The 19,485-nt window shown below is 35.2% G+C and overlaps 1 protein-coding gene across 3 annotated transcripts in view; it reads left to right on the top strand.

Moving 5' to 3' along the window:
• The window catches only part of LOC113106387 (probable E3 ubiquitin-protein ligase HECTD4), an 85,728-nt gene that overhangs the window by 20,415 nt on the left and 45,828 nt on the right, over positions 1-19,485 (top strand). For 2 of the 3 annotated variants that reach the window (XM_026268259.1, XM_026268260.1), the window contains exons 17-36: positions 268-396; positions 1,662-1,786; positions 3,065-3,218; positions 3,353-3,441; positions 3,577-3,781; positions 3,868-3,987; positions 5,618-5,722; positions 6,851-7,014; positions 7,303-7,539; positions 8,260-8,452; positions 8,525-8,629; positions 9,618-9,706; positions 10,198-10,364; positions 10,639-10,774; positions 13,364-13,508; positions 13,589-13,755; positions 14,606-14,752; positions 16,046-16,230; positions 16,866-17,019; positions 18,853-19,133. In XM_026268259.1, coding sequence (XP_026124044.1) covers positions 268-396; positions 1,662-1,786; positions 3,065-3,218; positions 3,353-3,441; positions 3,577-3,781; positions 3,868-3,987; positions 5,618-5,722; positions 6,851-7,014; positions 7,303-7,539; positions 8,260-8,452; positions 8,525-8,629; positions 9,618-9,706; positions 10,198-10,364; positions 10,639-10,774; positions 13,364-13,508; positions 13,589-13,755; positions 14,606-14,752; positions 16,046-16,230; positions 16,866-17,019; positions 18,853-19,133 — 3,097 coding nt within the window. The remainder of the gene's footprint in view (positions 1-267; positions 397-1,661; positions 1,787-3,064; positions 3,219-3,352; positions 3,442-3,576; positions 3,782-3,867; positions 3,988-5,617; positions 5,723-6,850; positions 7,015-7,302; positions 7,540-8,259; positions 8,453-8,524; positions 8,630-9,617; positions 9,707-10,197; positions 10,365-10,638; positions 10,775-13,363; positions 13,509-13,588; positions 13,756-14,605; positions 14,753-16,045; positions 16,231-16,865; positions 17,020-18,852; positions 19,134-19,485) is intronic. The other variant, XM_026268261.1, reaches the window with a different exon arrangement.

The raw sequence follows: 19,485 nt of genomic DNA, 5'->3' as shown, positions 1-19,485 counted from the left end.
ATGTACAATTTACTTTAAATCTCTTCATTTGCATTATTACCAAGGTCACTTAAGAACAGACAGTCATGAAAGTCTCTCTATAAGCCACTTAAGTGCCCTTAATGTCATACAGTTTTTTTTATATATGCTTTTAGGATTTGAAGTACACTAGATGGTGCACCTCTTTTTCACAAGGGAAATGCATCCATAATTTGAAATAATTGTCTTTTGTCTGTCTGAATTGATACAGTTTGCTGTGTCTGATTAACAGCACTTCCTCATTAACAGGTAGCGTCACCAAGCTTGCGTTATTTAATGGCTGTGCAGAACCATTTGCTCAGCAACACCATCCTGCTCCACCCGGAAGACACTGATGATAGTGACAGCTCCCTACAAGGGGAAACTATGAAGGTACAGGTAAACATCCCCTTTAAAAACCCTGCCATCTCTCTGATTGGTTAGTGTGGACTGCCGGTGGCTCCATCCAGGAGAGCAGGAACACACAGGAATTCATTGCACTGGTATTCAATCCGGTCTGCTTTTGTGTGTGAGTTTAGGATGTTCACCTTTTGATGTGTGTTAACCCTTTGTTTTCTTCTTATTAACACACATCAGCAGTGTTCTAAAACCTAGTGAGCTGCCTTGCTGTCTACATAGACAGCTGCCTTCTGAGGCAGCATCCTAACCACTTTAGGAGATTGTCAGTGACTGATTTGAGATGCAGTATATGGGCAGCGATGAATGCTCTTATGTGCCACACAAATAGCACTAAATACTTTGAAGATAGCAACACAGAAATTTAAAAAAAAATATCTCTGTAAAATGTATAGATATTGGATTGAACTATATTTATCAATATATCATAAACTGACTCTCTTATGTTTTGGTGGATTTATTTTGGCTGTGTGTTTAAGCTGCAAATATGTTAAAGTTTTGAGCTAACCCAATTCACAGCTAAGATTTAAGGATTTAAAGTGCACTGTTTGTGCACTTGTAGTGTACTTAAAATCTTAAGAGTGTACTTTAAGAAAACATACTTAAAAATAATATAATAATGAAATAAAAGGACACTTAACAGAACCTTTCCTAACTGTTTCTTAAAACACTTAAGTACACTTTAAAAGTGCAATGTGTAATAATATCAAATTAATAGTTTTAATTGAAAGTATGTTTTAAATTATGTTTTAATCTTTTGTCATGCATTGAAGAAGTAAACTTATTTTGAGGTGTTAACTAACAGATCACATGAAAAGTGCAGGAGTATCATTTTTACCGTTTTGTGTTCTATATTACATTTAAGTTAATTTGCACATTCATCACTGCAAATATATTTAAGTACACTTTAGCCATATTTTAAAAATACAGTTATTGTGGAATTACGTACGAGATATACTTGTATCCTAATTAATTGGGTCACTAATGTTTAGCTAATTGCATTAAATATCAGTTTAAACTGATACATTTTCATCTTATTGCACTTAATTTTCAATTAAGTATGAAAACATTACATTAAGTGTGTATTCTTTTAAAGTACATGGTGTCTATACAAAGTACCCCGTTTTTTTTTTTTTTTTTTTTTTTTTTTAAGTATGCTAGAGTGTACTTGCTGTTCACAGGAGTTCTGTAGCAGCTGTAGATGTTCTGTGAGAAATGTGTGTGTTTACTGAACGTGTTCCCGTCAGGAGCTGCAGACCAGCATCCTGTCACTCTCCTCTAAGATCCTGGTTGGATGTGATGAGGTTCTGGAGACGCTTCAGCAAGTCACCAGCTCGCTCATCAACAGCAGCGTCAGCGATCGAGAGGCCAGGTGCACTTCTTTGGTGATGCTTTATTTGTATTTATACTAGGGCTGTCATTTTAACATGTTAACTTAATTCATTAGTTATGAGAAAGTAATGCAATTAAAATATATTAATGTAGTTAATGCACTGGACCCGACCCCAGACTTGTGCATCATCTTACATACAGGTGACTGTTGACAGATATGATGCATGGTAACAAACTCATGAATGCAGTTATACCCTAAAATTCAAGATATTGAGGCAAAAATGCTCCTGTATGAGTTTTGTCTCATATTTATATTATATGATAAGCAATATCGCATGAGTGCTGTTTATGTCTGAATACCACGAGTTAAAATCAAAAAGATTTTAAACACAATATTGTTTGTTTTTGCCAACTAAAATATTACCTATATAGCCACAGCAGAACTTATGAGTGTCTCAGAGCAGGACAGCGGCTCTTAGTTTATGAGGGAATCCACATTTTGAACAAATTGAGTTAATTAATGATTCAAATACACGTTTGCTTCATTTCTAAATGAATCAGATGTTTAAACAAATCTAATGAATGACTCTAATATTGCTAGCAGGTGGCGGTAAATGTCTTTGTTTAAAAAGGGGGAAAAAAATTAAAAGTGATAGTTCACTGAAAAAACGTATGTCATCATTTACTAAGCAATTTTATATCTAAATCTAAATGCAAAAGTAAAAAGCATTGACTAATTGATGAAAGATTGTATTAATGTGTAAAAGAAATAATCACAATGTTGAAAGAGCATTTTAGTTAACAATGTTTGGATTTAAAATCAAAATAATGGATAAATGTTGTGTTTGTGGTAAACAGCCACGGATCAGGAGCAGACTCCTGCTGCTTCTCTATCACACATGGACTACATACACATTGCAAACAGAGTGTGTGTGTGTGTGTGTGTGTGTGCCAACCTCACATACAGCTCACGTAATCAGGCTTGTGCTGTGGAAGCCATTGTGCAACAATTACACAATTGTAAAAACAAAAATACAGTGCATGATCAAACATGTAAGTGAGATCGATATTTATTTTTGAAAAATGCCATCGGTGATCGGCCTCAAAAATCCTGATCGGAGCACGCCTAAATTTTGTTGAATCTAATAAAATAGCCTATTTCTTTCTAAAGCTACTATTTGTAATGCTACTTAATACTTAATACTTAATACATCTAACACAAAAATAGCTTTCAATAACTGACAGTCCTAGTTTGTACTGAAGCACTTTCCTTTACTTATCATCTTCTCGTCACTGTTTTTCTTTTTTCTATGTCAAGACTGAGAGGACTTGAGCAGGTGACGAAGGCCACGATGTTGGGACACTTGTTACCGGTCCTGTTGACATCACTGATGCACCCGAACCTACAAACCCTGAAGCTCGCTGACTCTCTCATGCCACAGCTGGTCCAGCTGGTCCTCTATACTAGTCAGGTGCGTGTGTGACGTATAATAAAATATACTACAATAATCCAGTTGTAAATATTATGATATTAGGTGGAAAGGACAGGTGGTATACAGTGTATAAAAAATACTTTTTTCTCAGTATTTTTCTATCTATCCAACAGACTGCTTTGCTGCTAAAGACACACTCACCATTATTTGTTGAGGATTCACCGCTAAATCAAGGCTCCAGTCCACCCTTGTTAAATGACAGGTAAGTTATTTTAATTTTTTCCAAACTTTTTTTTAATTTTGTAGTTTTTTTTTATTTTTTATTAAATCAAAATAAACATGTTGGACAGAAGCATCTAAATTATTCAAACACAAAATGAAGTTGATTTTATTTCAGTTTCCAGATTCTGGAAGAGAGAGAGGAGCCGGGCTTTCTGACCGGCCTGAAGATCCCTGCCCCGTGGGCTGCTGGGAAAACGGTGGAAACCGCTCATCCGGTGCGAGATAACTACAAGTTTAAAGAAACCGTGCACATCCCTGGAGCTCGGTGTCTCTACCTGCGCTTCGACCCTCACTGTTCCTCACAATACGACTATGACAAGGTTTCACGATTCGAATGTCTGAAATGTACAGTGGAATACAAGTGTTACATTGAATATTCATGCTCATAACTGCTCTTGTTCTTCAGCTGGTGATTTACGCCGGCCCAAACACAAATAGTCGTAAGGTGAGCGAGTATGGAGGAAACACCATGGGTTACGGTAGCCGCAGCGTCTTAGGAACCGGATGGCCCAAAGATCTGGTCAAGGTGAGGAACATGCACACCTTTTTCATCAGATGGCTCACGATTAGTGGTCAAGAATAAAGGCAGATGGTTTAACAACATAAAATGTTGTTTATATATATATATATATATATATATATATATATATATATATATATATATATATATATATATATATATATATATATATATAGTATCATTTGTTATAATTTTATAATATTTCTAAATATAAATATTTATAATTTATAATTCGTAATTTTTTATTTTTTGTACTTTTAATATTTAATATAAGGCTTTCTTTAATGTAATTTATATTAAAAAAAAAAAGCTGCCTCTTGATAACCCGTTTACTACAATATTAATGGCAGAAGTATGGCTTTTATATTTAAATAGATACAAATGTATTGTTTATTGGTAAAAAAAAATGTTTTTGTTAAAAGCCTGATGAATCTAAAGATCAACAAGAAATATTTTTTAATAAAGTACAAAAACACTTAATAAATAAATAATGGTGTGCTTAAAATTAAATTATCAAAATAAATGCAAATTCTAAATTTTAATAGATTGATACCTTTAGGATGTTTATGCAACCTATAAAACATTTTTGTATAAATGTGTCCTACGTTTTATACAGTATATAAAGTATATGCAGTGCTTAATGTCAATATCTGTTCATTAAGCCGTTTGTTTACTTCATCTTGAAATGTATTGCTTTAAATTTTTCTACCTTAATTCTAGAGGTCGACCGATATATATCGGTTTTACCGATTAATCGCCACTAATAGTTAATATGCTGGAACTATCGGCTATCGGCAAAAATCCATGTTGGTAGTTTTTCAGGTTTCTGTTTTTCCCCATTGCATCCATTGCTGGAGCGACTGAGAATGATCCGTTGTCATTATACACTGCGAGAGCCTGGTGGAAATCACTAACCGCATGTGTTGTTTGTTTTGGCGTGTGAGGCTGTACACTGCACATGTTTTGTTATTTTGATTAGATAATCAAGTGTTCTAAAGTAGAAGCAAATAAAGTGTGAGAGTATACAAACAATATCCATATGTAAGTATTTACAGTGCTATGGCCTTAGCTGTGTAGCTAATTAAAGATGGCCATCTTTAAACATGACTGTTGATATCAAATGGGAAGACTTTACAATAAGAGTCAATTTGTAACATTAATAGTAATGAAAGCTGTATAAGTATCATAGTTTAATTTCAACATTTAGGCTACTATTACATTTTTTTATTATTTTGTTTCTTCTGTTAACATTAATTAATTAATCAGTTTAATAATGAATATTAATATTGGATTCATTTAGTAATTATGTATGGTTCTTTTTGTTTGTCATAGTAAAGCACTATTTTAGATTTCGCTCAGTAAAACTATCGGTTGATTAATCGGTATCTCTCTGTAAAATCTGGTAAAAATCGGTCGACTTCTACTTAATTCTACTTATTCAATTTTTCTAGATTTATGCAACCTCACGTTTTTGTTTAATTCTACTTGTAAACACCAGAGAATAGAAAAAATAATTCAATTGAATTAAATTTGGGTAAGTAGTACTCCACATAATACCAAATTCCTTTGCACATTCTGAATAATGAATAATCTGAATAATCTCCAGATATTAATGCTTCAGCTGATGTGTTTTCAGGTGGAAGGAGATACTGTGACGTTCTCTTTTGAGATGAGAAGTGGACGTGAGCACAACACCCCAGATAAAGCCATGTGGGGTTTCTCATGCACTGTCCGAGCGCAGGTACCCACTCCAGGCTTCACACTAGCTTTTAAATACATGCCAATCAGAAAATTTTTATTACAGTCATTTTTATTTTTTAATTTTAAAATACTTTATTTTGATTAAAAATGTAAAAATACTTAATCGATTGCTAACATTTGGTCAACTGCTAAATTGCATTTTTAAAGCTTAATTGGTATATGGATAATTTTATTGAAAATAAAATATAATGTAAAAGTTTGCATAATTGTATTGTTATACTATATATTTAAATATGGATTTAACCATTTTAAATGAATCTGCAACATTTTACAATAAGGTTCCATTTGTTAAGATTAGTTTATGCTTTAGCTAACATGAACCAACACACTGGCCATATTTTACCACTATAATACATTTCATTTTGTAGTTTTGTGAACATCAAAAACACACTGTGGAATTTGGTGCTCGGCAAAAACAGCAACTGAATTTTAAAGTGAAATAAAAAAATATTTATCAGGATTGAGTAATTCGATTTTTTTTAAATCTAATTAATTACACCATGTGCCAATTTATTAATTAAATGGGAAATAAATCGCACATCAATTTTGAATAAATTACCCTTCAAAATATTTTTTAAGCCGTTATTGTGCTTTAAAGCATCAATGCATTGAATAAATAAGTCGATTTGGAAAGAAATGTTTTTGATTCAACATTGCATAAATAATGATAATAAATGGGTGTTCATGAGTAAAACAAAAACAAACAAAGAAAGTGATGCAGTCATCCATTCAACAGATTTGTTCAAATGGCAGATTGATTCAGAATCAAACCAATGACTGTCTTTATGAATGAGTCACTGAATCATTCACTCACTTGAGTCCTCTGATTCATTCAGTTTGGAGAAAGATGCACAACATTTCCACTGTGGCTTTTTTTGTATCTGTAAAATTTTACAAAACTGATAATATTAGCAAAATATTCTGTTTAAAATGTGTCACAATGTGTTGCATTATTGTTTATAGAACTGTTGAATAAAATGAATATCACATTTGCAATCATGTTGATATTTGGGGACAAAAACTGCACTTTTGTGCTGCTTTCATATGATTTTGCTAAACTGATTATATAAATATATGCTTGTTTGCACTGATTCTGTTGCTTGTTCAGGAGTCGTCTGAGGATGTGTCCGGCGGCCTGCCCTTCCTGGCTGATCTAGCTCTGGGTTTATCAGTGCTGGCCTGTGCCATGTTACGCATCCTCTATAACGGCCCTGACATCACACGAGAGGAGGAGGCCTGCCACGACCTGCTCTGCTCCAAACTGCTGCAGAGGTGCGCTGCTTCACCTGCCGTGCACAAACACTGCTGCTCTTCAGTGCTTGTGAATACGAGAGCTGAAAACCCTGTCGGTGAAACCCGTCTGAATGCAAGCTTCAGATGTTTGCTGCTTTTACAGGGTCTCTAGTCACATAGGCCACATTTACACTGCATGCTTCAAGTGACCCAATTCTGACTTATTTGCATTTGATCAATTTAATGCATATTTGTTGAATGAAAGTTTCCTGCTGTTTAATATATAACTCTCATGGGTTTTTTATGTTTATTTCTGCCCTGTGTAAGGTGTCAGTGGCAGGTGGAGGCTAACGGAGCGATCTCTCCTGCCCTCACGCCGTCTCCGTCTCCTCTGCCTCTCACCATCGACGAGGAGCGAGAGTTCACCTATCCTTCAGACATCCTGGTCCCTCCTCCAGGCCCCGCTTGCTGTGAGCTGCCCCGCATACACCTACCCCAGGGCATTATGGGCCGCCTGAGGGAGCTGTCTGGAAGAGGCCGGCCTCAGTTTCGCCCCAGCATCAAGTGAGCACATGATATGGAGTCCGCATATTAGAGGAATATAACTTAATGATAGCAGAACATTTAACTGTAATCAGAGATGTATAGAGGACTAGAAATCGCACTACTAAAAGGAAGGAATCAGTGATCAGCTTATTTATTCAAAAGTAAAAATATAAATTAAACACTTTTACAACTTGCCTAATATATTTACATATTTAAAAAAAAAAATACTTCGAAAAATGTTGTTAAACAATAAATGAGTAGTTTTTTTTTTTTTTTTTTTGCTTCAATATAATCTGTAAAGCATAATGTTCAGTAAAGTTGAATTTGAAGATGGACAAAGAAACATAAAATAAATAATATTAAACAATATAATATATAAAATAATAATAATTATGTTAATACACACACACACACACACGCACATGTACGTATTTAAGAAAACAATTATAATTCTATATTAAATATATTTATATATAATATAAATATAAATGTATGCATGTAAATATTTTCAAAATATATAAACTGTAAATACTGTTTGTTTGTTTGTTCATGTTACTTAACAAATGGAACCTTACTGTAAAGTTTAAAGGCAAACCACAAAAATCTCAATTATCAGAAACAGACAAATTATATTCAGTATATATCTTATACTGCTTTGAAATATGTACTGTGACAAGTGTTACACAAATAAATTGAGAAACGTGAAACATGACTGATATCTTCTTGATGGTCTCTCAGAGAGGTGATGCGTCCTGATGTGATGGAGGAAGTGATCGTGTCGTGTGTCATCAAGCACTTGGGTCTGGTGGATGCGCTGCAGTCGCTGGTCAACTTCCAGTACAGAGACATGCACAGAGAGGAGCACAACCTGCTCTGCAAGATCATGGCCGAGACCTTCAAGAAGATCAACGCAATGGAGAGACAGTTACAGGTGTGTGTCACAGCAGCTCCTCTCACACACGCTGTGTGACGCTCTTATCGTGTCTGTGTGTGTTTGATTCAGAGTGTAGCTGAACTGGAGCAGAAGTGGCAGAATGAAGCAGAAGAAGCTCAGCAGGGCAAACTGGAGAACAACTCTCCCTTCTTCCACGACTATCACTTCTTTGAGGTCAGTGATCGGAGACATATTATCGTTATCCTTGTGGAAAGAAGTACACTAGGCGTAGTTTCAAACAGAGTACTTTTTAAAAATGTTTTTAGACAGTTAATTGTATTTTAATTGCAACTAAATAAAAATGTATCGTAGATTAAATTTATATCAAATTAAGTTTGTTTGAAGTTTGTTGTGATTTTTTTTGATCTGCTTAAGTGCATCTTTAACCATAAAGTACTGTTGAGTGCACTGTCAAGCATTTATGATAAAATATACTTTGATGTCATTTCTATTTCAACTTGTATCACATGTATTTTAATACATTTTTGTAATTTCACATTTTTTATGATGAAGTTGAAATTTTGTGCATTTTAAATATTAACGTATATAAATGTAATACCGAATAAAACACTACACTGTTGCAACTTTTGATTTTAACAACGTGTTGTTAAATATCGGAATTGCCTTAGATTAACAAATGTTTAGAAGTTTGTTAACTAATACAGCCCTAATGTAAATTGTGTAAAACACTTTCAAACAATGTTGTAGTCCAGATTAAAATAAAAATAAAAAAAAAAAAAGTTTGAAAATAAATCGCCTATTAAGTCTATTTAAGTCTAAAGCCTTGCTCACACTACGTGATTTTTAGCCTGATTTAGCCCCGATATACCCCTCCTGAGAATCGGAGCAAACATCTTGCGAACACCTCGGTCTGTCCCGATGTTCTGCGTGGATTATCTGGTAATATGAGGCATTCACCGATCGATCTGCAATCAGATTTCAAAATCGGTTATGATTTTAAAACTCCTGTAGTGTGAGGCAGGCTTAAATAGTTAAGTATTTGGCATGTTGATGTACTCCAATGAGAATATAAAAATCTGAATGCTTATTTAAATCATTTAAACACTTTTCAGAAGCAGAAAGCGGTTTTGTTTATGAGGTTGATTCTGTGTAAGCTGTAAATGCAAAGATGGATTCTTCTGGTTTGTCTTGTGGCCCACAGAACAAAATGAAGGAGCTGGAGCTTCTGTGTTCACTGAAGGAGGTTCCTCTGGACCCCAATGATCCAGAAAACGCTGTGATGGCTCTGAGGTATGATGGGAAACACATTCTGACTTCCTGTAGTGAACACTATTTTTTTATGTTTCTTTACATCTACTTTTTACATCTAATTTTTTTAAGAATTAATGTTTTTTTTATTTGCAAGGAGGTTTAAATTATTCAAATATGACAGTAAAGATATCTATACTGTTGCTAAATATTTCTGTTTCAAATCATGTTTTTCATCTTTCTATTCATCAAAGAATCCTTACAAAAATCATATGACACTGAAGACAAATTTAGCTTTGAAATAGATATTAAATGACTTAAAATATTTTAATTATATATATATATATAAAAGTTGTATTTGTGTGTGTGTGTGTGCGTGTGTGTGTGTGTGTGTATGTATGATACTAAAATAACACCGTAGGATAAAAAAAACATCTCGCAGGCCCCAAACTTTGATGGGAGAGTACTGTATTAAGAAATGAGTAGTATTTCAGATAATGGTGATGTGTGCCTGTGTGTTTTGTTTGGATCAGAGAGAAGTTCTTCCATGAGGTGAACTCCACGCAGCAGAGAAGCAGCGTCTCACTGGTTAAAACCAGAGCGCTGGTGAAGAGCCTGATCAACCGCTCAGAGCTGCTGCTGCATGTCACCATCGCCCCGCAGAACAAGAGTCTGTCCTCAACACCCACCTGCACACCAGGTGACTCACACGCGCACACACTCACACACACACAGAGGATCATGCACTCTCACACATGCACGCACGCACCCAAACATGCACAGGCTCTCTCTCACACACACACACAGGCTCACACACACACACACACACACACACACACACACACACACACACATGCACACACAGGCTCTCACACACACACACACTCATACACACACAGGCTCACACTCACACACACACACACACACACACACACTTGCAGAAACAAAAATACAAATGCTTTTCCTGTTTCCAGCCTGTGAGTCTGTGTCAGACACCAAGTCGATGGCTCCTGTGGTGAAGCAGCCTGTGTTCCTGCGCAGTATGTCCGCTCCCTCAGATTTGGAAATGATTGCCAATAGTGATGTGGAGTTCACACATGGAGCACAAAGGTACCTCAGACTCAGAAGCAGCAAATCACAGTTAAAGAATGAATAGGTCCAATTTCTGATATCTAAAATGAATCCAATATGCACACAAATCAGGTTTAGATAATATAGTAATGATCCAAGTTTCTAATAATACATTTTAAATATATTACTCTTGTTATTATTAAAGCTGAATTATTTATTTAAACTTTTAATAATTAATGCATTTATAAAAAAATTGTGAAACTATGTCTTTGCCAGCTGAATTTGCAGAGTCATTCCAAGACAGTTTGTTCAATAAATAAATTTGTTATAAACCATTTAGTGATGTTTGTGGCTCAAAAATTCTCAGTCTTTTTTAAAGGGGGGGGTTGAAATGCTATTTCATGCATACTGAGTTTTTTACACTGTTAAAGAGTTGGATTCCCATGCTAAACATGGACAAAGTTTCAAAAATTAAGTTGTACGTTTGAAGGAGTATTTCTGTTCCAAAAAAACTCCTTCCGGTTTGTCACAAGTTTCGGAAAGTTTTTTTCGAGTATGGCTCTGTGTGACGTTAGATGGAGCGGAATTTCCTTATATGGGTCCTGAGGCACTTCTCCCGGAAGAGCGCGCGCTCCCGTATAGCAGAGCACTGAGAGCACAACAGACTTCACTGATCAGAGCGAGAGCGGCGCGAAATGTCACAAAAGAAGTGTGTTTTTGGTTGCCAGGGCAAGACAACCCTGCACAGATTACCAAAAGAAAAACAGCATTAAGGGACCAGTGGATGGAGTTTATTTTTACAGAGCATCAACGGAGTTGTGCAAGTGTTTGTGTTTGTTCCCTGCATTTCGAAGATGCAAAACAAACAAGGCCCAGTTTGACGACGGATTTGCACATCGTTTATTTCTTAAGGATAATGCAGTCCCGACGAAAAAGGGTCACGATCGTGTGTTGGAACCACAGGCGGTGAGTAAAACTGCTTCAAATATCTCTGTGTTGTTAACTTAGCTATCAGCGTGTAAGCACATCAAGTAAACAACATGCGATGTTGTCATCAAACTGCACTTTCCACATGTACAGCTTAAAAAAAAAAAAACGACAAAGTGGAACTTAATCATTTTCCAAAACCGCTAAAGCAAATATATACAGTTTCAGTACATACCACATAGAGCCGCTGTTGTTGCTGCTGCTCTTGTTAAATTTCAGCCTCTGGATCATAAATATCCGCTGAATCTGACTGTTAGCAATGGTTTGTTTTTGGTTGGTTTTGTCCTCAAGCTTCCAAACGCTATCAGCGCAAAAGCCTACTGGCGCTCGTGATTCTTTAGCTCCGCCCACACGTCACGCCTCCAGCCGGTCGTGTTTTTCCGGAAAAAATCGGTACAGACTATCTTTCTCTTATGAATATAATAAAACTAAAGAATTTTTGGAGTTATGAAGGATGCAGTACTACTCTATAGGTACTCAAGATTAACAGGATATTGAGTGAAAACGAGCATTTCACCCCCCCTTTAATGTTATGTTAATTTTATTTCTTTGCTTATTACTTTAATAGGTCCATTTGGATAAAAAGCTAAATGTTTCTGTAATTTTTCTAGCATCTAGCATTTATTTATGCGTTTATTTGATATCATTGTTTATTTATTTATTTACTTATTATTATTATTATTATTATTTAATAATTTGTTGTAAACCATTTAATTGTGTTTGTGGTTTAATTACAAGTCAGTTTTATTCTCATGCTAATTAGACTTATAACTTTTTGTTTAATTAGGCAATTTAGGTAAAAAGCACAATGTTGCTACACTTTTTTTTACTTAATGTTTGACTGTCTAGTATTTATTAATGTATCTTATTTTTATACATTCATTTCTTTATTTATGCATACATTTTATTTTCAATAATTAATATTTAATAATTTTTTTCTAATTTACTATAGTTTGTTTGAATTTTAGCAATTCCAATTTGAATTGATTCCCAGTTTCGATTCCAATGTGGTATTAAAGAATGAAGTCAAAGATTTAGATATCAGACATAATCATTCTGTGTTTCATTTTGCAAAACATTAAGTTTCTGCTGAATACCTAGAACAAAAATCAGCAGGCTTCATAAAAACCGGGCTCCATTGAGAGCTTTGTTTGTGTGCAAAATAGAGCTGCACGATTCTGGATAAATTGAGACATTTTTTTTCTTCTCTTTTTTTTTTTTTTTTAATAGAGGTTGTATTTTTCACAAATCTGAAAAAATAAAATAAATAAATAAATATAATTTTGTGTGATTTATGAGTGGAATGATCCATTGACTCACTCAAGATTGAATTGTTTCATTACTGGATGAATCAGTATTTTTGAATGAATCTCTTGAATGAATGATTCAAAGACAGATGCATCTTTAACAGCATAGAAGTAGTAAATAATTCTACAGTAAATAGAAAATTTTACAACAGTTTCCCGATCCCTGACCTTAAGTATTTGATTCTCTAATTGGAACTGATTTTCGATTCCCAACCGTACTAAATAAAAAAAAAAACAAAGTTTTTTTAGTTTTAATAATCAAATTCAAAATTTGCTACAGTTTCTATACTAACTAACTGACTGCCTGTGTGTGTGTGTGTGTGTGTGTGTGCAGGAGGCGCCTCCATCCATCCAGGCACCGGAGCAGCTCTTTTACTCTGCTGCAGTCGTTGGTCATCGAGGACAGAAAGGACAGGCCCACGTACAGTGTGCTGCTGGGACAGCTGTTCGCCTTCATAGGAACCACTCCCGATCAGACCGTAAGATCAGACTCATTCAGCAGGACACTGGTGTCGCTCACGGACGAACATCAGCTCTTACGTGCGTCCTGTGCCTGCAGGTGTCCAGCAGCAGCTTCCTGTCGGCGGCTCAGACGCGCTGGAGGAGAGGACGCACCCGGAGACAGGCTCTGGTTCACATGAGGGAGCTGCTCACCGCTGCCGTCCTGGTCGGAGGAGTCACACATCTGGTCGGCCCCGTCACCATGGTGCTGCAGGGCGGCCCGCGGTACATTTAGGGGCCATTTACACAACATGTTCAGCCAAAAATTTGAGACTTTTTAGGTGTTTTGACTGTTTGTTTACACGACAACGGCGTTTTGATGACTGAAAACACATATTTTTAAAACTGTGGCATCATGCGCGTGTGTAGTATGTGTTAGGTTTGTAGACGCTCAGTTTGTGTTGATTTTTAAAGGCAATTACAAACAAACATACACAACAATGACTGAGTACATGGTACTGCTGCTCAAGAGTTTGCTAACGCTTCTTCAGCAAAGTGTGGATTTGCTTCACTAATATCACAACCAACAGCAGAGACACATCATACACAACCTATAATCTTCACTTCCCTACAGATACTGTTCACTAAGAAGAGTGTTTCAATTAAATGCCGTTTTATTTTACTTTCTATACATCTGTGAATACTGAAAAATAAAATGTATAGCGATATACAAAGAAATATGAAGCAGCACAACATTGTGTTCAAGGTGATGATAATCAGAAATGTTTTCTGAGCAGCAAATCATCATATTATACTGATTTCTGAAGGATTGTTTGACACTGAAGACTGGAGGAATGATGCTGAAAAGTCAGCTTTACATCACAGCAATCAGTTACATTTTAACATTCACATAAAAAAATGAAAATTATTTTAAGTTGAAATATTATTTCATATTACAGTTTTTAGTGTGTATTTGACCACATAAATGCTGCTTTGTTAAACAGAAGAGACTTCTTACCAACCCCAAACTTTGGATTTGTGGTTTAATATTGGTAGATCAATCCGCAGACCGTTGAATCTCTGCTGTGAAGCTTCAGTTGTCCTTATGAGTGTGTGTGTGTGTGTGTGTGTGTAGGGTGGAGGAACTGACCTGCGGGGGCATGATGGAGCAGGTCCAGGAGGCGTTTGGAGAGACCATGACGTCTGTGGTGTCTCTCTGCGCCCGTTACCCAATCGCCTGCGCCAACAGCATCGGCCTGCTGTGCACCATCCCCTACACCAGGCAAGCATTCAGCCCTCATTTCATCAAGTCAAATATGGAAATTTGTCCATATGGAATTATGTAAGAAGACCAAGGTGACGTCAACAGAACAGGAAATTATTTCTTCTTAGTAATAATGTGCACTGATTAGTATTACGAAAACATTTGGAAGGTGTTAAAAAAAAGTAATTATTGCCAATTTTTATATAATGTTCAGTTAAAACTCCAACTTTCTTTTACATTATAAGTACCAGTATAATATATGTAGTATTAAAAATAAAATAAATTAGCTTTTTTATATTTTGAGGTTCCATTTTAATCCAACTTCCATCTAATTATTTTGTATTCATTTTAAGGTGATGACTAATGCAGTCATTTTTATGATGAATAATTTTCAACTCATTTAGTCCGATAGCTAATGTGGTTACCGATATATATTATTTTTTTATGTTTTTGTTTTTAACAAGAACTTATTTGTTACTATTAAATAAACAATAATACAGTTTTTTTTGTAATGACAGTATATTGAAGATTTGAAAATAACTATAAATAAACTATATATTAATCACTGCTTTTTTATTTATTTTTTTACATTTAATGATTTAACATTTCTAAATGGTCGAAAGCCAAAGATTTGTAAACTATCTGATAATCTTTTAAAGCTCACAATTTAACAATTTGAACACATTACACATGGATGAATAAATCAGTAAATATACAGTTATTTAATTTAAGTGTCATGTTTGTGATTTTTTTTTTGTTTTTGTTTTAGTTTTTGTTCATGTAAGCTATAGATTCTGACCTTTAAATAATGATTTTATGGCATCAGTTACTGCTTTATTTAATCAGAAACACACTCTATATATTATTTGTTATTATACTTTTTTTTTAATCTAATTGCTAGCACACCCTGAGCACATGTAAGTAAAGGTATTCCTCTTATTAGCAAGACATGTTGGCATTATTTTCCATATCGGGCCGATGCCAATATTTACATTTAAAGCCATTATCTGCCGATATTGAAATTGGTCCGATAATGTCGTGCATCCCCAGTGGTTTTTTTTTCAGTATTTCTATTTATCACTTTTATTTTATTATTATTTTATGCATTAATCTAAAATGTATTTTATTTCAGTAAGTTTCCAAGGCAATATTTTTACTTTTTATAAAAGTTTTTTCAATGTACATTTTATTTACTAGTTAAAACGAACAGTGTACAACAGGAAATACGTCAACTCTGTCAACATTCTATTATTATTGGCCATATGTTACTCCGTCTGTGCTGTGTAACATGCTGTGTGTTGCTCCGGTCAGGAGCGAGGAGCAGTGTCTGGTGCGCAGCGGTCTGGTTCAGCTCATGGACAGACTGTGCAGTCTCAGCAGTCAGACAGACAGCAGCTCCAGCGAGAAACAAACCAAAAAACAGAAAGTGGCTACAATGGCCTGGGCTGCTTTCCAGGTGCTGGCCAACCGCTGCATCGAGTGGGAGAAAGTTGAAGGTGAAGAAAGTTCAGCCGTGGATGGGCAGTATTAATGATACATGTATTTCAAATATGTAGTGCTGGTGTAGAAAATATATAGCGCTGGTTTTGGATCAGTATTGGCTGATTCTTAGAATTTGGAATATTCAATGTAATCTTACACTGCAAAATAAGAACTCCAAAAATATCAAAAGATAACATCATAATTATTTACTGAACACTTTAATTAATCACAATTATAAAATGAAAGCCATAAAAAACTGATAATTAATCATGATAATCGGCATAATTGCCAAAGCCCTGAAACAGACAATTAATCGCAATAACCGTGACCATTTTTATACAATCAATCATCAACCAAATGTCATAATCGTGACAGCCCGAGCTGCTATTAAACATTGTTACTTAACTGAGTGACAATAACATTACTTAACTGAGTCAGTGCAATGGTGAAGGGATAGATCAAATAGGCCAGTTGATGAAATGTTTGTGAAAAAATGTAATGCTTCCTTGCAAAAGTATTTTTTATTATTTTTAAAATACAAAAATACTGTAGTTTATTTTGTATTTTGATACACTTAAAATTAAGTTTTTTTTTTTTTTTTGCCCAATCCTGTTTAATGTTAACTGATGCTAGCGCTGTTGTTGATTAGGAGGCTCCACAGATGCAGTGCATTCTGGGCTGGCTCGACAGGTGTCTAGCTTGCTAACCAATCACCTGGCTCGCGCGACAGACTGCTGCGGGAACCAAGCGGCGGGAAACGACGCCCTGCAGGATGTGCTCAGTTTGCTCAACGATCTGTCCAGGTACTTCCTGTTTCACCTGAACAATTTCTCTGTTTATAGTAGGGATCTAATGATTACAGGTTTGATGGTAAATCATAATAAAATTCCCCATGGTTTGTATTCTGCTGCTCCATAACTGCCACCTAGTGTCAGAAAGTGGAGTTACAGAGAGTTAGATATATATTCAGCCTGGATGCAGTTCTTGTCTGGCCCAAAAAAATTGACCGAATTTTGACTGTTAATGAAAATAAGCTCTTGTGGATTCTACACATTTAAACAATTTGGATAAGTTATCAAGACTTATTTATGGAGCACATAAAATTCATATAATCATTTATTAATCAATTATCATTTTGACTTAAACCTTTTCTTTATTTGAAGGCGGCAATGAGAGGTTTACCTTTTTATGAAACTTTTTCTAAGCTTTATTTGAACATTTACATGAGGTATTTGAACATGCTATTAAACTGTTGTCAGTCATGTTGTCATTTAAAATCCGGGCATCATTGGCAATGTTATTGTTTTAGCAATTATGCAAGCAAAAACTAATTGATTTTAAAAATACTTGGTGAAACATTTTGTGTCAGTACTTTTTGAACATTTCCTGCACTGAACAATTCCGGGATAATGCTGATAACTATGATCATTTTAGTCACTATAATTGTGATAAGAAATTTACATACCATTAAATCCCTAGTTTATAGAAAAGTTCTGTAGTTTAACCCTCTGGAGTCGACCCCCGCGTGTGGAGGCATTTTCTCCTGATAACCCTGAAAAGAACTTAAATTACACTTTCAGTTTTGATCGTACAGATAAGAGCAATACATCAATCGAACCTGTAAAGGGTCTACTTTTATTTCTATACAGACATAATAACAACAAAACTTTGTGCATTTTTAAAATAAAGATAACAAATGAGGTGTGCTGTCTGCAGCCTTTGTCTGTGCTTATCTTCATTTACAAACACGTCATTAAAATGAACTGTAACTCAGTGAATACTCAACAAAGAGACATGAGAGAGAGATCTATAGAAAGCTTGTTCCCATTTAACCAAAATGAATAAAAAAACTGTAATTTTATTGTATAAATAATAATAATATTATTAATTGATGTATTAAAACATTAAATAGTTATAATTATGCCAATTTAAGTCCCATTTCCTAAAGTTTGGTTCATAAAGGGTTAAGTACACATGAACACAAATTTGAGATGGTCAAGTGAGTTTTTTTTTCAAAGCTGATTTTGTGAATCTTTATTGATTGATTGAAGATCCTGCTCAAAAGAGTTATTTGTGAATCGCACTAGTGACTACACTGGATGCATTACATGTGTTTGACAAGCATCTAATACAGTTTTTTTGTAGTAATTCAGCAGTCCGTCCTCAGTTAAACTCTGCATATCTTTCAACTATTTACATATTCTGGATAAATGTTTGTGGGTTTACCTGGTTTGAAAGGATGCTCCGATTTCCCAGTACTTCACCGATACTTATATGTTTTTGCTACTTGCCGATACCGATTACCGATACCGATATTTTTATTGCATTTGAAAATGTTTACAATATTGGGTACAGAAACCAAAAGAATATGTGTAATGTTAGTTGGTTAACTTCATTTATCAAATAGACATATCCTTCAGTTATTTTCACACTTAATTATGCGCATTAACATGTATTTTACAAGTTTTAGTTACTTTCACTGTAAATTTTTTTGCTCTGTTACATCATCTGTAATTTAATAGCATCGGAGCTGCTGTAATCACGAGCTTTGCAGTAATAATGCAGGGAAACCACTCAGAAATATAAGTAATGTTGTTTCATCTGAAACTGTTGCATTGCTCTTTCTCCTCCTCCAGGAGCCACATTGGCAAAACCATCCTGAGCCAGCCTGCCTGCGTGTCTAAACTGCTGTCTCTGCTGCTGGACCAGCGGCCCTCGCCCAAACTGGTGCTGATCATCCTGCAGCTGTGCCGTGCTGCTCTGCCGCTCATGAGTGTGGAGGATTGTGGGAATGTAGCGCTGCCGTCCTGGAGCTACTCGGCGTATGCACTGGACACAGAGCAGCAGGAAGCCAGTGATCCTGCCTTCCGCATCGCATCTCTGCTGCTGGCCAAGCTGGCCGACTACGTGGTGCCAGGTGTGAGAGAAAGCTGCTGGATTATAATCAATAAACTAAAGGGTCTCTCAAATATGAGTCTATTGTGCGTCTGTGTGATCAGGCTAAAGATTTTGTAACCTAGCAAACTAAATCTGTACTCTAAAAGTAGCTTGCCATAAAATAAATCGTTCAAAATTTTGAGGTCAGTACAATTTTTTTAAGTGTTTTTTTTATGTTCTCTACAGCTCACCAAGGCTGAATTTATTTGATTAAAAATACAGTAATATTCTGAAATAATATTGCAATTTAAAATAGCTGTCTTCTACAAGAATGTGGTTTATCATGTAATTTATTCCTGTAATTTAAATATTAATTTTCAGCATCATTACTC

Source organism: Carassius auratus, chromosome 7 (genome assembly GCF_003368295.1).
Source record: "Carassius auratus strain Wakin chromosome 7, ASM336829v1, whole genome shotgun sequence".
Classification (NCBI taxonomy): Eukaryota; Metazoa; Chordata; class Actinopteri; order Cypriniformes; family Cyprinidae; genus Carassius; species Carassius auratus.
Note: the sequence above shows the minus strand (reverse complement) of the source record. Positions and strands in the feature narration are given on the sequence as shown.